Genomic DNA, 15,256 nt, shown 5'->3' with positions numbered 1-15,256 from the left:
AACCACAAGTATGTATCAAAATACTTTCTCAGCATGAAATGCTCTAGTTGAATACTTTCAATAAGGAAGACTTTTAAATGCAATAGTTACAGTTGTTGCAATAGGCAACACAAGCTAAACACAATTATAACATTGAGCTCAATGGGAATCTTTAAGTAAAGGCAATATCAATTACTTTGCATAGGTTTTTCTTACTCAGGGCTGGATCCTGGATTCAGCCCTGGTGCATCTCCTGTAAACAATTTAAATAAATCCTTTTTGTTACACATGCGATTTTTAAGGAATATTTGTATGTTTCAAAAACCGTCACTTTGAAAAATTTCTGGCAAAAACCAGGCAAAGTTAACCTATGGAGGAAAGTTTGGTTATCAGAAAATAACAGTTGTAATTGTTTTGTAGGGTCAGTGCTGGGCACAAAGATCTCTCCTGCTAACAGGTGAGTAATTTCGTTTTCGTTGATCGGGTGATTTTTTGTGAATATTTTAAAGTTTCAAAACTCGACACTTAGAAGAATTTCCAAGTGAAAACCTGTCAATATTACCCTATGGAGAAAATGTGAGTTATCAGCTTTCAGGTAAATACTCGACTGGCAGAGTTATGGTTCTGGGGTAAGACTCGGGGGTCTCCCAGAGTCAGGTAGGTAAACTTGTCTTTCAAGGAATTGAGGTTCTTATGCAAACTAAAAAAGATACCAATGGGCCTGCATCCAACCAAACAAGGGCTCCAGGAGCTCCTGGCTGAGTATGCCAAGGACCACCCATCTGAACATGGTGATGACCAGACAGATGAGGAAGGGGAGGAGGATGAGGTGGATAATGACCGCCCTCCAGTAATCCGTAGGGAGAAAAGGGCCACCATACCCTTAACTCCAAGAATCAACCTCTGGGAACCTAGAGACCACATAGGTGGACCAGGGAACTCACTGGGGGACCCCCAGTGAAGAGGACAGCTTTTTATCAAAGCTGGCCAAAACATTGGATCTTGAGTCCAGACTCCTGGCTCTAGAGAAAGAAAGAAAGGAGATGGGTTTAGCACCCATCAATGGTGGCAGCAATACTAAAACTAAGGATAGGGAGGAAACTTCTGATCCTAAAATCCCCAAAGGGATTGTCCATAAATTTGAGGAAGGCGATAACATCACCAAGTGGTTCACAGCCTTTGAGAGGGCTTGTGAAATGAAAAGAGTAAAGAAACCTATCTGAGGGGCACTCCTGTGGGGACTGTTCTTTGGTATCTGCAGAGACAGGCTTCTGAACCTCTCTGGGCCAGATGCAGGGTTCTAGGACCTCATGAAGAAGACTCTGATTGAGGGATTTGGGCTCACCACTGAGGAGTATAGAATTAGATTCAGGGGGGCTCACAAAACCCAGACCCAGTCCTGGATTGACTTTGTAGACTACTCAGTAAAGACACTGGATGGTTGGTTAGCTGGACATAATGTGCATGATTTTCCTGGACTTTACAATTTGTTTATGAAGGAACATATCCTAAGTAAATGCACAAATGAAAAGTTACATCAGCATTTGGTAGACCTAGGTCTAATTTCTCCCCAAGAATTGGGAAAGAAGGCAGACCACTGGGTCAAGACTAGGGTGACAAGGACAGCCACTAGGGGTGACCAGAAGAAGGTGGTTACAAAACCTCCCCAGGGGAAAGGTGCTTAGAATCCCCAAGATAAAAAGTCAGAGTCTTCCAAAGGGCCCCAAAAACCTGTACAGGGGGGTGGGTTCCAAACTACTCCCTATGTGCCTCAGCCTTATAGGGGGAAGACCTTTGATCCCTCAAAGGCCTGGTGTAACAACTGTAAGAAGTTGGGACACTTAACTGTAGATAAACCTTGCCCCCACAACAAGGCCCCCAAGGCAACCAGTACAGCTACACCTGGGGTGGCAAGTCTACAGATGGGATCAACAGTGTGCCCAGAGCAAATCAGGATGCACACTGAAGCTGTTCTAGTTTCAAAAGGGGAAGTTGAGTTTGCCACTGTAGCTGTGTGGCCACCCAACTTAAAGAAGTATTTACAATACCCCTGGGTTAATGGAACTAGGATAGAAGCTCTGAGGGATACAGGTGCCAGTGTCACTATGGTGAGAGACACACTGGTTTACCCCGAGCAATACTTGATTGGGAAAACCTACCCAGTCACCAATGCTGACAGTGTTCACACTAACCATCCAATGGCTATGGTGACATTAGGCAGGAGGGATAGGGGAGGGGGGTAGTTACAGGCCTGAAACAGGTAATGTCTCTCAAAACATACCAGCTGCATGTCTGCTTACCTGAAACACATGTAGAAGGAGTGTGGAGTGCAGTACAAGTTTACTACACCCTACCATCCACAAACCAATGACCTTGTTGAAAGGTTGAACAAGAGATTGAAAGGCATGATCATGGGACTCCCTGAAAAACTCAAAAGAAGATGGGATGTCCTGTTGCCATGCCTGCTTCTCGCTTACAGAGAAGTCCCACAGAAGGGAGTAGGGTTTTCCCCCCTTTGAACTTCTGTTTGGTCATCCTGTGAGGGGACCACTCTGTCTTGTGAAAGAGGGTTGGGAGAGGCCTCTCCAAGAACCCAAGCAAGACATTGTGGACTATGTGCTTGGCCTAAGGTCCAGAATGGCTGAATACATGGAAAAGGCATCCAAGAATCTAGAGGCCAGCCACAAGCTTCAGAAGCACTGGTATGACCAAAAAGCTGCACTGGTTGAATTTCAACCTGGGCAACAGGTGTGGGTTTTGGAGCCAGTGGCACCAAGGGCACTCCAAGATAGATGGAGAGGCCCTTACCCTATCCTAGAAAAGAAGAGTGAGGTCTCTTACTTGGTTGACCTGGGCACTAGCAGGGCACCCAAAAGGGTTCTCCATGTGAACCGGCTTAAGCTCTAAAATGACAGGACTGACATCACCATGCTGATGGTGACTGATGAGGAACAGGAAGCAGAGAGTGAACCTCTCCCTGATCTCCTCTCCTACAGCCCAAAAGATGGGTCAGTAGATGGAGTTGTCTTTTCAGAAACCCTCTCTGCCCAACAGCAGATAGACTGCAAGCAAGTCTTGCAACAGTATGCTAGCCTCTTTTCCCTGACCCCTGGTCTGACAAACTGATGTATCCATGATGTGGACACTGGTGACAGTGCACCTGTCAAAAACAAGATCTATCGACAGTCAGAACAAGTCAAGGAAAGCATCAAAGCTGAAGTCAGCAAGATGCTGGAGTTAGGGGTGATTGAACCCTCTGAGAGCCCCTAGGCTAGCCCAGTGGTTCTGGTCCCCAAGCCTCATCCACAGGGTGGAAAGAGAGAAATTAGGTTTTGTGTGGACTATAGAGGGCTCAACTCTGTCACCAAGACAGATGCTCACCCCATTCCAAGAGCAGATGAGTTGATAGACAAACTAGGGGCAGCCAAATTTCTCAGTACGTTTGACTTAACTGCAGGGTACTGGCAGATTGGCATGGCCCCAGGAGCAAAAGAGAAAAGAGCATTCTCCACACCTGATGGGCATTATCAGTTCACTGTGATGCCCTTTGGGTTCAGGAATGCCCCTGAGGCTGGTGAATCAAGTCCTGGCTGGGTTGGAGTCCATTAGTGCAGCTTATCTTGATGATATTGCTGTCTTTATCTCCACCTGGCAGGATCACCTGATCCACCTTGGGAAGGCTTTAGAAGTCCTGCAAACTGCAGGCCTAACTATCAAGGCATCCAAATGCCAGATAGGGCAGGGCACTGTGGTGTACTTGGGCCACCTTGTTGGTGGAGGCCAGGCACAACCCTTACAGCCCCAGATCCAGGCCATCCTGGATTGGGCAGCTCCAACAACCCAGTACTACAGGAGGTTTGTGAAGGGATATGGGTCGATTGTGACTCCCCTCACAGAACTTACCTCCAAGAAGATGCCCAAGAAGGTTAACTGGACAGTTAGTTGCCAAAAGGCTTCTGACACCCTGAAAGAAGCAATGTGCTCAGCACCAATTCTAAAAGCTCCAGATTATGCCAAGCAGTTCATAGTGCAGACTGATGCCTCTGAGCTAGGGATAGGAGCGGTCCTATCCCAGACCAATGATGAAGGCCACGACCAACCTGTTGCTTTTATAAGCAGGAGGCTTCTCCCCAGAGAGAAGCGTTGGAGTGCCATTGAGAGGGAGGCCTTTGCTGTGGTTTGGTCCCTGAAGAAGTTGAGGCCATACTTGTTTGGTATTCACTTCCTGGTTCAAACTGACCACAGACCTCTCAGATGGCTAATGCAAATGAAAGGGGAAAATCCAACACTACTAAGGTGGTCCATCTCACTACAGGGAATGGACTTAGAAGTGTAACACAGACCTCAGACTTCCCATGCCAATGGAGATGGACTTTCCAGGATCTTCCACTTAGACAATGAAGACTTCATAGGGCAAGGTTAGTCTCGTCACCTTTAGTTGGGGGGGGGGGGGGAGTGGGGGGGGGGGGGGTTGTGTGAGAAAGTGCCATCTTTCTTGCATGGTATGCCCCCACTTTTTGCTGAATCCCTGTGTGCCATGCCGACAAACACACTGCCCTGGCATACCTCAGTCACCCCTCTAGCTGGGTGCACTATGCCAGTGGTATGGGTACAGGTAACTGAGCCCTCTACCCCTACAGTACCCAGGTACATTCCTGGACATTGAAAGTGCAGTGCTGCCATTAAGAGTATATGGTGCTGGGAGGTCCTCAATATGAACTCCACAGCACCATGATGGCTACACTGAAGATTGAGAAGTTCGGTATCAAACTTCTCAGCACATTAAACCCACACTCATGTCAGTGTGGGATTTAATGTACGATGCGCGACAGAGGCCAACTTAGAGTTGCCCCCTGAACCTAACCTACAATCCACGTCCTGTCCGAGAGGCTGCCTAGGCTTCCACACAGCAGACATGTTGCTGGACCCCTGGATAGAGAGCCATCCGCTCTGCTGGGCCTGCAACAATGCACATCCTGGGCGAGGTGCTAGGTCTCCTCCCCCAGGATGGGCAGGGGAAGCTTCAAAGGCATGCCGCCTTTGTGAGCTTCTCCAGGCCACTTGCTGTACTCAGCAACTGGCCCCCACCGGTTCTGACCCCCACTCTGGTGGGAAGACTGGCGGGAAAGCCCAATTGAGGAAAGAGGGTGTGCCAGCCTCTGCCAACCCCACCCCTCTGGTGGGGGAGGCGAGGTGAAGCACAACTCCTTGCTCTCGCCATCTTGAGGATGGGGAGCCCTCCCCAATCAGGATTAGACTCCCGCCCCCCTCCCACTGGAGAGTGGTAGGATAGGGGGTGTACCCACTCAAGGGAAGGGATCCATTGGTCCCTGACCTCTACCTACCTGTAACGCCCCTAAATTTAGTATTTAGGGGCACCCTGAACCTTCTATCCTCAGATCCTCAGATCCCGAATCCGAAACAAGCAAAAAGAACAAGAAGAAAGAAGACCTGCCATGCAGCTGCTAACAGGAGGACGACACCAACTGACTTTGCCCCAGCCCTACAGGCCTGTTGACCCTCGAACCTGCTCCTGCTAAAACCCGGCATCTCCAGTGGTCAGCAACCTCGAAAACCCCGGAGGACCTGACTGCCTTGTGACTCTGAAAGACTGGGACTCCCACGAGCAGTGGTTCTGCTCAAAGCGAGTAACAAGCCCCTGGTGCAAACCAGGAACCGCGACTCCTGCACACTCTGCACCCGCCAACCCTGGCCTGTGTCTGAGTGGACAAAGACCCCGAGGACGTCCCCCCGGCAACTGTGACCACGAATCAAGGACCCTCCTCGACGCTCCTGACGACGCCTGCAGCCTCAACTCCAGGGACCCCCCCAACCGCGACCAGCAGAGGGTAAGATTTCCCGTCGCCAAAGGACACCCCTGCACCCGGCGAAATGCGGCTCCCTGTGACCAGCTCCTGGGTGCCTACCTAACCTACAGCTTCCCAACTTACCTCTCGAAATTACTCACCTGCTATCAGGAGAGATCCCAGTGCTGGATCTTGGTGCCCAGCACAAACCATGAAAAGTAATTACAACCGTACTTACCGATAACTTGATTTGCCTCCGTAGGATAACGTTGCCTGGTTTTTGCCAGAAATTCTTCTAAGTGTCGATTTTTGAAACTGACAAATATTCCTTAAAAATCGCCTGTGTAACAATAGCGATTTCTTTCAACTGTTTACAGGAAATGCACCAGGGTTGAATCCAGGATCCAACCCTGAGTAAGAAAATCATACGCAAAGTAACTGTAATTATTTAAAAAGTCCCATTGAGCTTAATGTTATAATAGTGTTTGAATTGTGTTGCCTATTGCAACAACTGTAACTATTGCATTCAAATGTCTATTGCCTATTGAAAGTATTTAACTAAAGCATCTCATTCTTATTTGTGGTTCTAAAATAAAACAACTTTATATTTTTATATACAAAGCATTGGCCTAGAGTTCAGTTCTTGAGTGTGTGAGATCATTTGCTGACTGAGTGTGTACAACAAATGCTTTACCCTGTCCTCTGATACTGCCTTACTGCTCGACCAAGCTACCACTTTAGAGAGTAAAGTTATATCGAACTTTAGCCTCTGCCAAACCTCTGGGGACTGTGAACTCTGTGCACACTGAACCTTACTTTGGTGCAGTATATACAGAGCCACTTTCTTACACAGGGCAAGTGGGGAAGTAGAATAGGACAGATGCTGCACTTCCAGGGGCACTCGGGCGGCTGGGTGCAGGGTGCTTTTGGGCCGTCGGGTGCCCAATGTATTTCAATGGAGAAGCTGCAAGATGAACAAAGGCTGCAAGCTCGGGGACAGAGATTCTTCAGGTGCGACCACCACTTCGAGAGGTAAGTTGGGAAGCTGTAGGTTAGGTATGCACCCAGGAGCTGGCCACAGGGAGCTGCAGGGCGCCGGGTGCAGGGTTGTCTTTTGGCGTCGGGAAATCTTACCCTCTGCTGGTCGCGGTTGAGGGGGTCCCTGGAGTTGAGGCTGCAGGCGTCGCCAGGAGCGTCGAGGAGGGTCCTTGGGTGCTGGATTTGTGGTCACAATCGCCGGGGGGGCGTCCTCGTGGTCTTTATTCACTCAGGCACAAGCCGAGCTCGGCGGGTGCAGAGTGTGCTGGATTCGCGGTTCCTGGCTGGGGTTGTTGCTTGTTTGAGTAGAACCACTGCTCGTGGGAGTCCCAGTCTTTAGATGAGCAAGGCAGTCAGGTCCTCCGGGATTTTCGAGGTTGCTGACCACTGGAGACGCCGGGGTTAAGCAGGAGCGGGTTCGAGGGTCGACAGGCCGGTAGGGCTGGTGCCAAGTCAGTTGGTGTCATCCTCTTGTTAGCAGCTGCACAGCAGGTCTTCTTTCTTCTTGTTCTTCTTCTGGTTTCAGATTCGGGATCTGTTGAAGGATGGTTCAGGGTGCCCCTAAATACTAAATTTAGGGGCGTTCCAGGTAGGAAAGGTCAGGGGCCAATGGGCCCCTTTCCTGAAGTGAGTACACCCCCTAACCTGCCACTCTCCAGTGGGAGGGGGGCAGGAGCCTAGTTCTGATTGGGCAGGGCTCCTCATCCTGAAGATGGTGAGAGCCCGGAGCTGTGCTTCACCTCGCCCCCCCCACCTGAGGGGTGCGGTTGGCAGAGGCTGGCACACCCCCTTTCCTCCCTTGGGTTTTCCCGCCAGAGTGGGGGTCAGAACCAGTTGCTGAGTACAGCAAGTGGTCTGGGGAGGCTCACAAAGGCGGCATGGCATGCCTTTGAAGCTTCCCCTGCCCATCCTGGGGGAGGAGGCTTGGCACCTCGCCCCAGGATGTGCATTGTTGCAGGCCCATGAGAGCGGATGGCTCTCTACCCAGGGGGCCAGCAACCCGTCTGCTGGGTGGCAGCCTATGCAGCCTCTCAGTCAGGACACGGGTTGTGGGTTAGTTTCAGGGGGCAACTCTAAGTTGCCCTCTGTCGTGCATTTTACATTAAATCCTACACTGGCATCAGTGTGGGTTTAATGTGCTGAGAAGTTTGATACCAAACTTCTCAGTCTTCAGTGTAGCCATCATGGTGCTGTGGAGTTCGTAATGACAACCTCCCAGCACCATATACTCTTAATGGCAGCACTGCACTTACAGTGCCCAGGAATGGACCTGGGTACTGTAGGGGTACAGGGTTCATGCAACTGTACCCACACCACTGGCAAGGTGCACTCAGCTAGAGGGGTGACTGAGGTATGCCGGGGTGGGTGTGTGAGTGGTGTGTGTGGTGTGTGGTGTGTGTGCGTGCGTGCGTGTGTCTCTCTCTCAGGGTACAGGGCCTCAAAAGGTGGAACAATAAGTGCTGCAGCCCTTAGGGGTCTTCTCGGGTCACAGGGCCCTGGGTACCTAGGGTACCATTTACCAGGGGCTGACATGTGGCCAGAGATGCCAATTGGGTTTAGGCTTCAATACAGTTTTAGGGAAGGAACACAGGTCCTGGGCACCTGGTTGTCAGGAGCCCAGGGCACACTCAGTCAAAGTACATCAGCAATTCAGCAAAAAATTGGGGCATACCATGCAAGAAAGATGGCACTTTCTCACACTGACCACGCAGGTACTTACCTGTAACTGGTGACTCTTTGAGGTCCCCCCAGCCTCCATTGGATAACTTTGGTCCCAGTGACCTCTGCACCCGTCGACCCCAATGCCGCTGGTGGTGCAGTACCAACCTTGGTCGGACCCTGGCCCAGTGATGACCCAAACCTCTGAAGACTGAACTAGGGAACCGCTTATTTAGCTGTAAGTTACTGACCTGTCTTTTATCCCGTAAGATTGCATGGATCTCTCACTGTACTGTGCAGGAAGCTGGTTCTATATATACTATACCAAAGAGAGGTACAGTGTGCACAGAGTCCAGTGGAACCCCAACAGTAGGCAGAGGTAAAGTTAGATAGCACCTCACTCGCTATTTGTGGTAGTGTGGTCGAGCAGTAAGGCTTTATCAGAGGACAGTGTTAAGCATTTGTTGTACACATTCAGTCAGCAAATAAATTCACACACTCAAAGACTGAACTTCAGACCAATTGTTTTTGAATAAAAATATTCTTTTAGTTATTTTATTTCCTAGAACCAAGCAAGCCTGGCACAGGTAAGTGATAAATACTTTGCAGTAAATATACAGATTGTAACAGTTTGCTGAAGAGCAGGCCACTTGGTTGTGGGAGCAAAGCTCCTGGACTTTAGCTTAGGGCAAATGGGGAAACAAAGTAGCACCAAAGGCGCACCCTCAGCAGCACTAGGGCGGCCGGGTGCAGGGTGCTGTTTCGACATCGGGCGCCCTGCTGTTTGCAATAGAGACCCTCCGGTTTGCAAAGGCACCGACGGCTCAGTGATGAAGGTCTTCTGGGTGCGACCACCACTTTGAGAGGTAAGTTGGGATTTTGGGGGTTGGTTAGACACCGGCGGTTGGGTTACCCAAGGGCGACGGGTGCAGGGGTGCCTTTTAGGGTCGGATCTCCTTACCAGCTCCTGGTCGTGGTTGGGGGGACCATCCGGATTTAGGCTGCAGGCGTCGGCTGGAGATTTGAGGCAGATCAGGGGTTGCCGGGTCTCAGTTCAGGATCGCCGGGGAGACCTCCTCGTGGTGATTGCCCACTCGAGCTCAGGCCGTGGATGGCGGGTGCAGAGTGGGGCGAATTTGCGGTGTCCGGCCGGAGCCAGAGGTTGGAGATGAACCAATCCAGTGTTCACGGGACACACAGTCTTTGTGGTTGAAGGCAGGCAGGCCCTCTGGTGTTTTTGAGGTTGCTGGCTGCAGGACACAGGCCGGTAGGGTTGGGGCCAAGTCAGTGGGCGTCTTCCTCTTGTTAGCTTCGGCACAGCTGTTCGGTCCTTCTTTTCTTGTAGTTTCTTCTGGTCGGAGGAAGCAAGGTTCAGGGGTGCCCCTAAATACTAGATTTAGAGGAATTACAGGTACGTAAAAGGTTGGGAGCAATGTGTCCCTTCCCTGGGGTGGGTACACCCCCTATTAAGCCACCCTCCAGTGGGAGGGGGGCATAAGCCTTTCCCTGATTGGCTGAGTCACCCCATCTCCAAGATGGCGGGGACTGAGAGTTATGCGTCACCCCGCCTGAGGGGTGGAGTTGGCAGAGGTGGGCACACCTCTCCTCCTCTCTTGTTTTTCCCGCTGGTTCTCCAGTCCAAAGTGGGGGCCAGAACCAGTGGGGACCAGTTGCTGAAAGCAGCAAGTGGCCTGGGGAAGCTCACAAAGGCGGCACACCTTTGAAGCTTCCTCTTGGTGGACCCTAGCCATCCTGGGGGAGGAGGCTTGGCACCTCGACCCAGGATGTGCACTGTTTCAGGCCCCCGAGAGCAGTAGGGTCTCGACCCAGGGGTCCAGAAACATGTCTGGTTGTGGCAGCTGAAAGCAGCCACTCAGCCTAGACACTAGTGGTAGGTTAGTTTTGAGGGGGCATCTCCAAGATGCCCTGTGTGTGCATTTTTCATTAAATCCCACAATGACATCAGTGTGGGTTTAATGTGCTGAGCCGTTTGATACCCAACTTCTCAGTTTTCAGTGTAGACATTATGGTGCTGTGGAGTTCGTAATGACAAACTCCCAGCACCATATACTCTTAATGGCAGCACTGCACTTACAATGTCTAAGAATGGACTTGGACATTGTAGAGGTACAGGGCTCATGGACCTGTACCCTCACCACTGGTATAGTGCACCCAGCTAGAGGGGTGACTGATCTATGCCAGGGCAGTGGGTTGTAGGCATGGCACACAGAGATGTGTGCCATGTCGACTCTTCACTTTCTTCTGCACCAAAACACACAGCCTGCAAAGGGGAGTGTGAAAGTACAGGACCTCTGAGGGTGGCAAAATAAGTGCTGCAGCCCTTAGAGGCCTTCTTTGGTCACAGTGCCCTGGGTGCCTGTGGTCCCATTTATCAGGGGCTGACCTGTGGCCAGAGATGCCAATTGGGTTTAGACTTCAATGAAGTTTAGGGAAATCATAGTCCCTGGGTACCTGGTTAGCAGGGGCCCAGTGCACACTCAGTCAAAGCACATCAGCAATTCAGAAAAGAGTGGGGGAACCATGCAGAAAGAGGGCACTTTCTCACATACTGTACTAAATATGATCCTGAAAATAAACTATCTTTTTCTGTACCGAAAAACATTTCATGCACATGCAGATTGATGCTATACAAATCTATTTGCAGTATCTGAAAGTATTGCAAATGGAAAGAACTCGCTTGTAATCGAGTTCCACTTGGTTCATAGAAATAAAAGTAAACAAAGTAATATTTTTCTACAAACATAGGCCTGGAGTCAGTCCTTGAGTGTGTGTTCCTGTCTTTTATGAGTATGTACACCAAATGCATTCACACTACCCTCAGATAGGCCTAACTGCTCAGCCCAGCTACTACTAAATTCAGAGTAAGGTATGTTCTACTTCAACCTCTGCCAAAGTTTTGGGGACTCACTGGACTCTGTGCACACTACCTCTTTTTGGTCAAATATATAGAGACAGCTTCCTACAGCTTGTCACACCCCTGTGCACCAGTGAATGGCCTTCAGATCGTTACACTAAACCAATCAAAAATACAGTAATCCACCAGCACTCCGAACTCTGCCTTTACAGTTTTTCTTTTCCCTTGTCAGCATTGAGTGTTTCAGACATTCAGATGCTGAAATAAGAAAAATTAGCAAAACTAGTAATACAATTGACAAGCAGAAATGAAGTTCTGCTTAAATCAAAAGGCTTTGTAGCACCAACTGTCCCAATCTGATAACCTCTGATGTGTAAACATCAAGAAAATGTACCGCTTCAAGTCTCTCCAACTCATTGGCTGCTTTGCAGGTCAAACAATGAAGTAGATACGCTGCACATACTTCAGCATTAAATGACTGGATTCTGCCACTGCCAATTCAATATTTCTATTGAGGATTCCAGCCTGATATTGGGGAGTAGTTGGAGCAAGGAAAACTAGGAAAGATCCAACGGAAGTGAAAGATCCTCGCACTGGACTGGAAGTTTATCGTCCATTGACTGTTTACCCCCCACTTTAAAAGGGTCCTCAAGAAGCGCAATATCGACCAATAAGAGACACATTACAAGACCCCGGCCTGCACCAGCATCATATGCAACAGCAGAATTATTGATACCTCTGTAAAAATGATACTGCTGCACATTCTGTTAACACATTCAGTCATATAACATCACTAATAGCCCCCCATCCATCTTTCCTGACCACGTCTGCAACCAAATGCTCCAATTCATATGTACTGTCTTGTCTAAATTAGGCATGGTAATTCTCGTCAGTCTGCTCTCGGAAATTGAATGATAAAAATCATGATATGTTGATTTGTCATGGATAACAATATGGATACTCAGGATGACTAACACTGCAACCTATATATTAAATTTCTTTTACAGAATTTCAAATTAATTAATAATAAAAATAACATACTTGAACAATTGCCTGCCGCTGCAGTCTCCTTTGCTCTATTACAGCTTCCTCGTCTTCTTCCTCCACATCAAAGTCTTCAAGACTACCAGAAAATATGAAAATGGTTTAGAAGTTAAAGAGGAACCCACGGAAAACATTCAGTGTTAATTTAGTCAACGGTTCAGACTAAAATGCTGACGTATCAAATAAAGTATCATTGAAAATAAAACACTCACCCACAAAGGTTAGTATACATAGTGTGGGGGTAAGGATGTATCCTGAAACATGCACAAGCTTCCACACGAGCAGTTGAAATATGGATCTAATCTTCTGGATTCATAGCAGAGGACCACTTGGACCAGTTAGTTTGTTCAGGTTAACAATGCATATAGCTTTTAGAACACTCAAAGTGGCAACTCAAGGAAATGTACAAAAATTGCTCTTTTCAACATAAAATGTCTTACTTTAGCCATAGCCAAGAAACATCCATACAGGAGATAGGTTCAGAGTACAATATTACTATAATTAAAATACAATTTTAGAAAGATCAGTAGGTCAACACAACATTTCCAGAGTAGCATAAAAGAGTACATTTCAAGGAACCAAGAATAAAAAAGCTAATATGAAAAGCTACATTACAAATATAGTATATTCAATAAATCCAATTTATATTAATTTCTTGTAACATCAAGTTAAAGATAATTGGCATGGGTGGAGATAGGTACATGTTTAAATGGTGTGGGCAATCTCTCATTAGAATACGAAATAAGAGGTACTGATAACCTCTACGTAGAACAAATTTACAATGCATAACTATTACTATGCACTTTCTCAAGCGACCAGAACAGCTCAATTTGTACTTTTGTCACAATGAGAGAAACTAGAATAGTAAAACTGCTAGTTTGAATAAAGAAAAGGAAATATCCTATGCTTTATGTGATAAGGCAGGGGAAAGAACATGCCACATCTAGACCAGCTGCCGATTTTACCTCGATGGATAATGTAGGATGATGGCTCTTTATATAGTATATCAAAAAGAGAAATACTGTGCAGAGAGTCCAGGTATTCCCTTCTGAGTGGACAGGGGCTTTCTCTAGCAATCCGAAGGGGCTCTTCTAGGTGGTATTGTGGTCAAGCAGCCTTAGGATTTGTCAGAGAGGAGCGTTAGACATCTGCATAATGCACACAATAGTTAATAAATGATGCACACAACTTAATAAGGAGATCCACCCCAATTTATAAAAAATAACAGAATCTTTATATATGTTTAGGCAACAGAACCAATACAATCAGGTAAGTACATTTTGCAAGAGCAATACGTTACGCTTTCAAAAGTCAACACTTGGTGCAATTTTCAGTAGCTGTAATATTATCCTATGAGAAGAAAGAAAAAGTACAGCATGCAGGTAGAGTACAGCGACTTACAAGACCAATCTCCTGGACTTAAGGCGAGTACGGGGCGAGGTCCAAGGCAGGTCACCTCCAGCGGCACTAGGGCAACCAGGTGCAGTGGTGCAATACAACGTCGGGCGTCTAATGTTAGTTTATTGAATCGGTATTCGGAGAAAAAGGCTGCAGGCTTTGACTGAGAGGCCAGTCGGGCTGAACCAACAGAAGGTGCAGGCCTCACGCTGCTCTGGGACGCCTTTGTTTCTTTTTTCCATTGCTGATGGGTGCAGAGGTGTCCTTAGGTGTTGGGTGTTTGTCCCAGGAGCAGTTGAGGGGGCCTGTAAACAGAGGCAGCAGGCAGCATCAAGAAATCAACAGCGGGGGGGAGGAGCCAAGATGGCGACCGGGACGGCAGCGTAGGCTCCCGGCTCTGTGAACCTCCGCGTCCCGCACAGATATCCTGCATGAGATCCTTAGCCGGCGCTATATGCCCGTGTTGGTGAATGATAGCGGCAACCGATCGTGTGACTCCGAAGTTTCTGGCGGCGGTATCGCCGGAGAAATGTCCAGTTGAAGTTTGCGGCCTGTGCAACCCTGGAACCGGGACCTCGAGTGGACAACATGGCCGGGCGGCAGTTCAACAACAGCGGCCTTTGATGACTGGGTGGAGTCGGCCTAGCCGGAGCGGTGCGAATATCGGCCTACATTTCGCCGTGGTCGTTCCTACCACTAAGCGTAGCGGAACGAGTGCATGCCCGAGGTGACTAATCCAAGATTCCCCGGTGATTGTCTCAGCCTTCGCCGGTGAGCCGCCCGGCCGCCGCCCGTAACTCGCCCGGATTTTTGCGGACTGCTCCCGGATTTTCGCGGGCGCAGGTCCGTGGAGGGGATGACTGTTGCCCGTGACCACACGCCGGATATATTTTTTCCCTGCCCCCGAAACCCTGATTCCAGTGACATGGAACCTGAGGCGCTTGTCCCTGAGTCCTGGTCCCAATCTGGGTTGGCCCTACCCGGCGGCCATCTTGACAGGACGAAGTCTACTATCCTGTACACTGGGTCGCAGCACGATTGGAAGTGTGCGACTATGAGGAGCGTCGCGGTGCGAGCGCCGAGAGCTGTGCTGGGGTATGGTGATCTTCTCGAGGCTCTCGGTGCCCTCCATTCCACCTTAGTTCACGGCGCCTGGGTATTGGGGAGTAAGCTTGATGGGGTGACATCAGCGTTGGAACAGTTGCTGCCTGCCTGTCCCCAGGTACACGGGGAATTCCTACACCGCACACAAGAGGACAGTGTCGTGGCCGCCCCTGTGGATAGTGACCAGCTGGAAACTCCGGACAGTATCTTAACGTGTGATCGGCTGGCTGTGGGTCTGGTCTGTTCCGGAGGTATTGGACATGAGTGGGGGGTGGTGGCCTTGTCCCGTGCGCGGCCTCCGGCAACCCAGGCAACATTCAAGCAACGGTCGCCTGCTCTGGCTGATTTCGCT

The 15,256-nt window shown here is 49.1% G+C and overlaps 1 protein-coding gene across 16 annotated transcripts in view; it reads right to left on the bottom strand.

Annotated features, from left to right (window-relative positions):
- PRP4K (pre-mRNA processing factor kinase PRP4K) overlaps positions 1 to 15,256 on the bottom strand; it is a 632,535-nt gene that overhangs the window by 446,881 nt on the left and 170,398 nt on the right. For all 16 annotated transcript variants that reach the window (XR_014962111.1, XR_014962103.1, XR_014962108.1 and 13 more), the window contains exon 5: positions 12,400 to 12,481. Coding sequence is in view for 1 of the 16 variants with exons in the window: in XM_085607184.1 (XP_085463310.1) it covers positions 12,400 to 12,481 (82 nt within the window). In the remaining 15 variants the exon portion in view is untranslated. The remainder of the gene's footprint in view (positions 1 to 12,399; positions 12,482 to 15,256) is intronic.

This window comes from Triturus cristatus, chromosome 5_2 (assembly GCF_964204655.1).
Source record: "Triturus cristatus chromosome 5_2, aTriCri1.1, whole genome shotgun sequence".
In the NCBI taxonomy this organism is placed as follows: Eukaryota; Metazoa; Chordata; class Amphibia; order Caudata; family Salamandridae; genus Triturus; species Triturus cristatus.
Note: the sequence above shows the minus strand (reverse complement) of the source record. Positions and strands in the feature narration are given on the sequence as shown.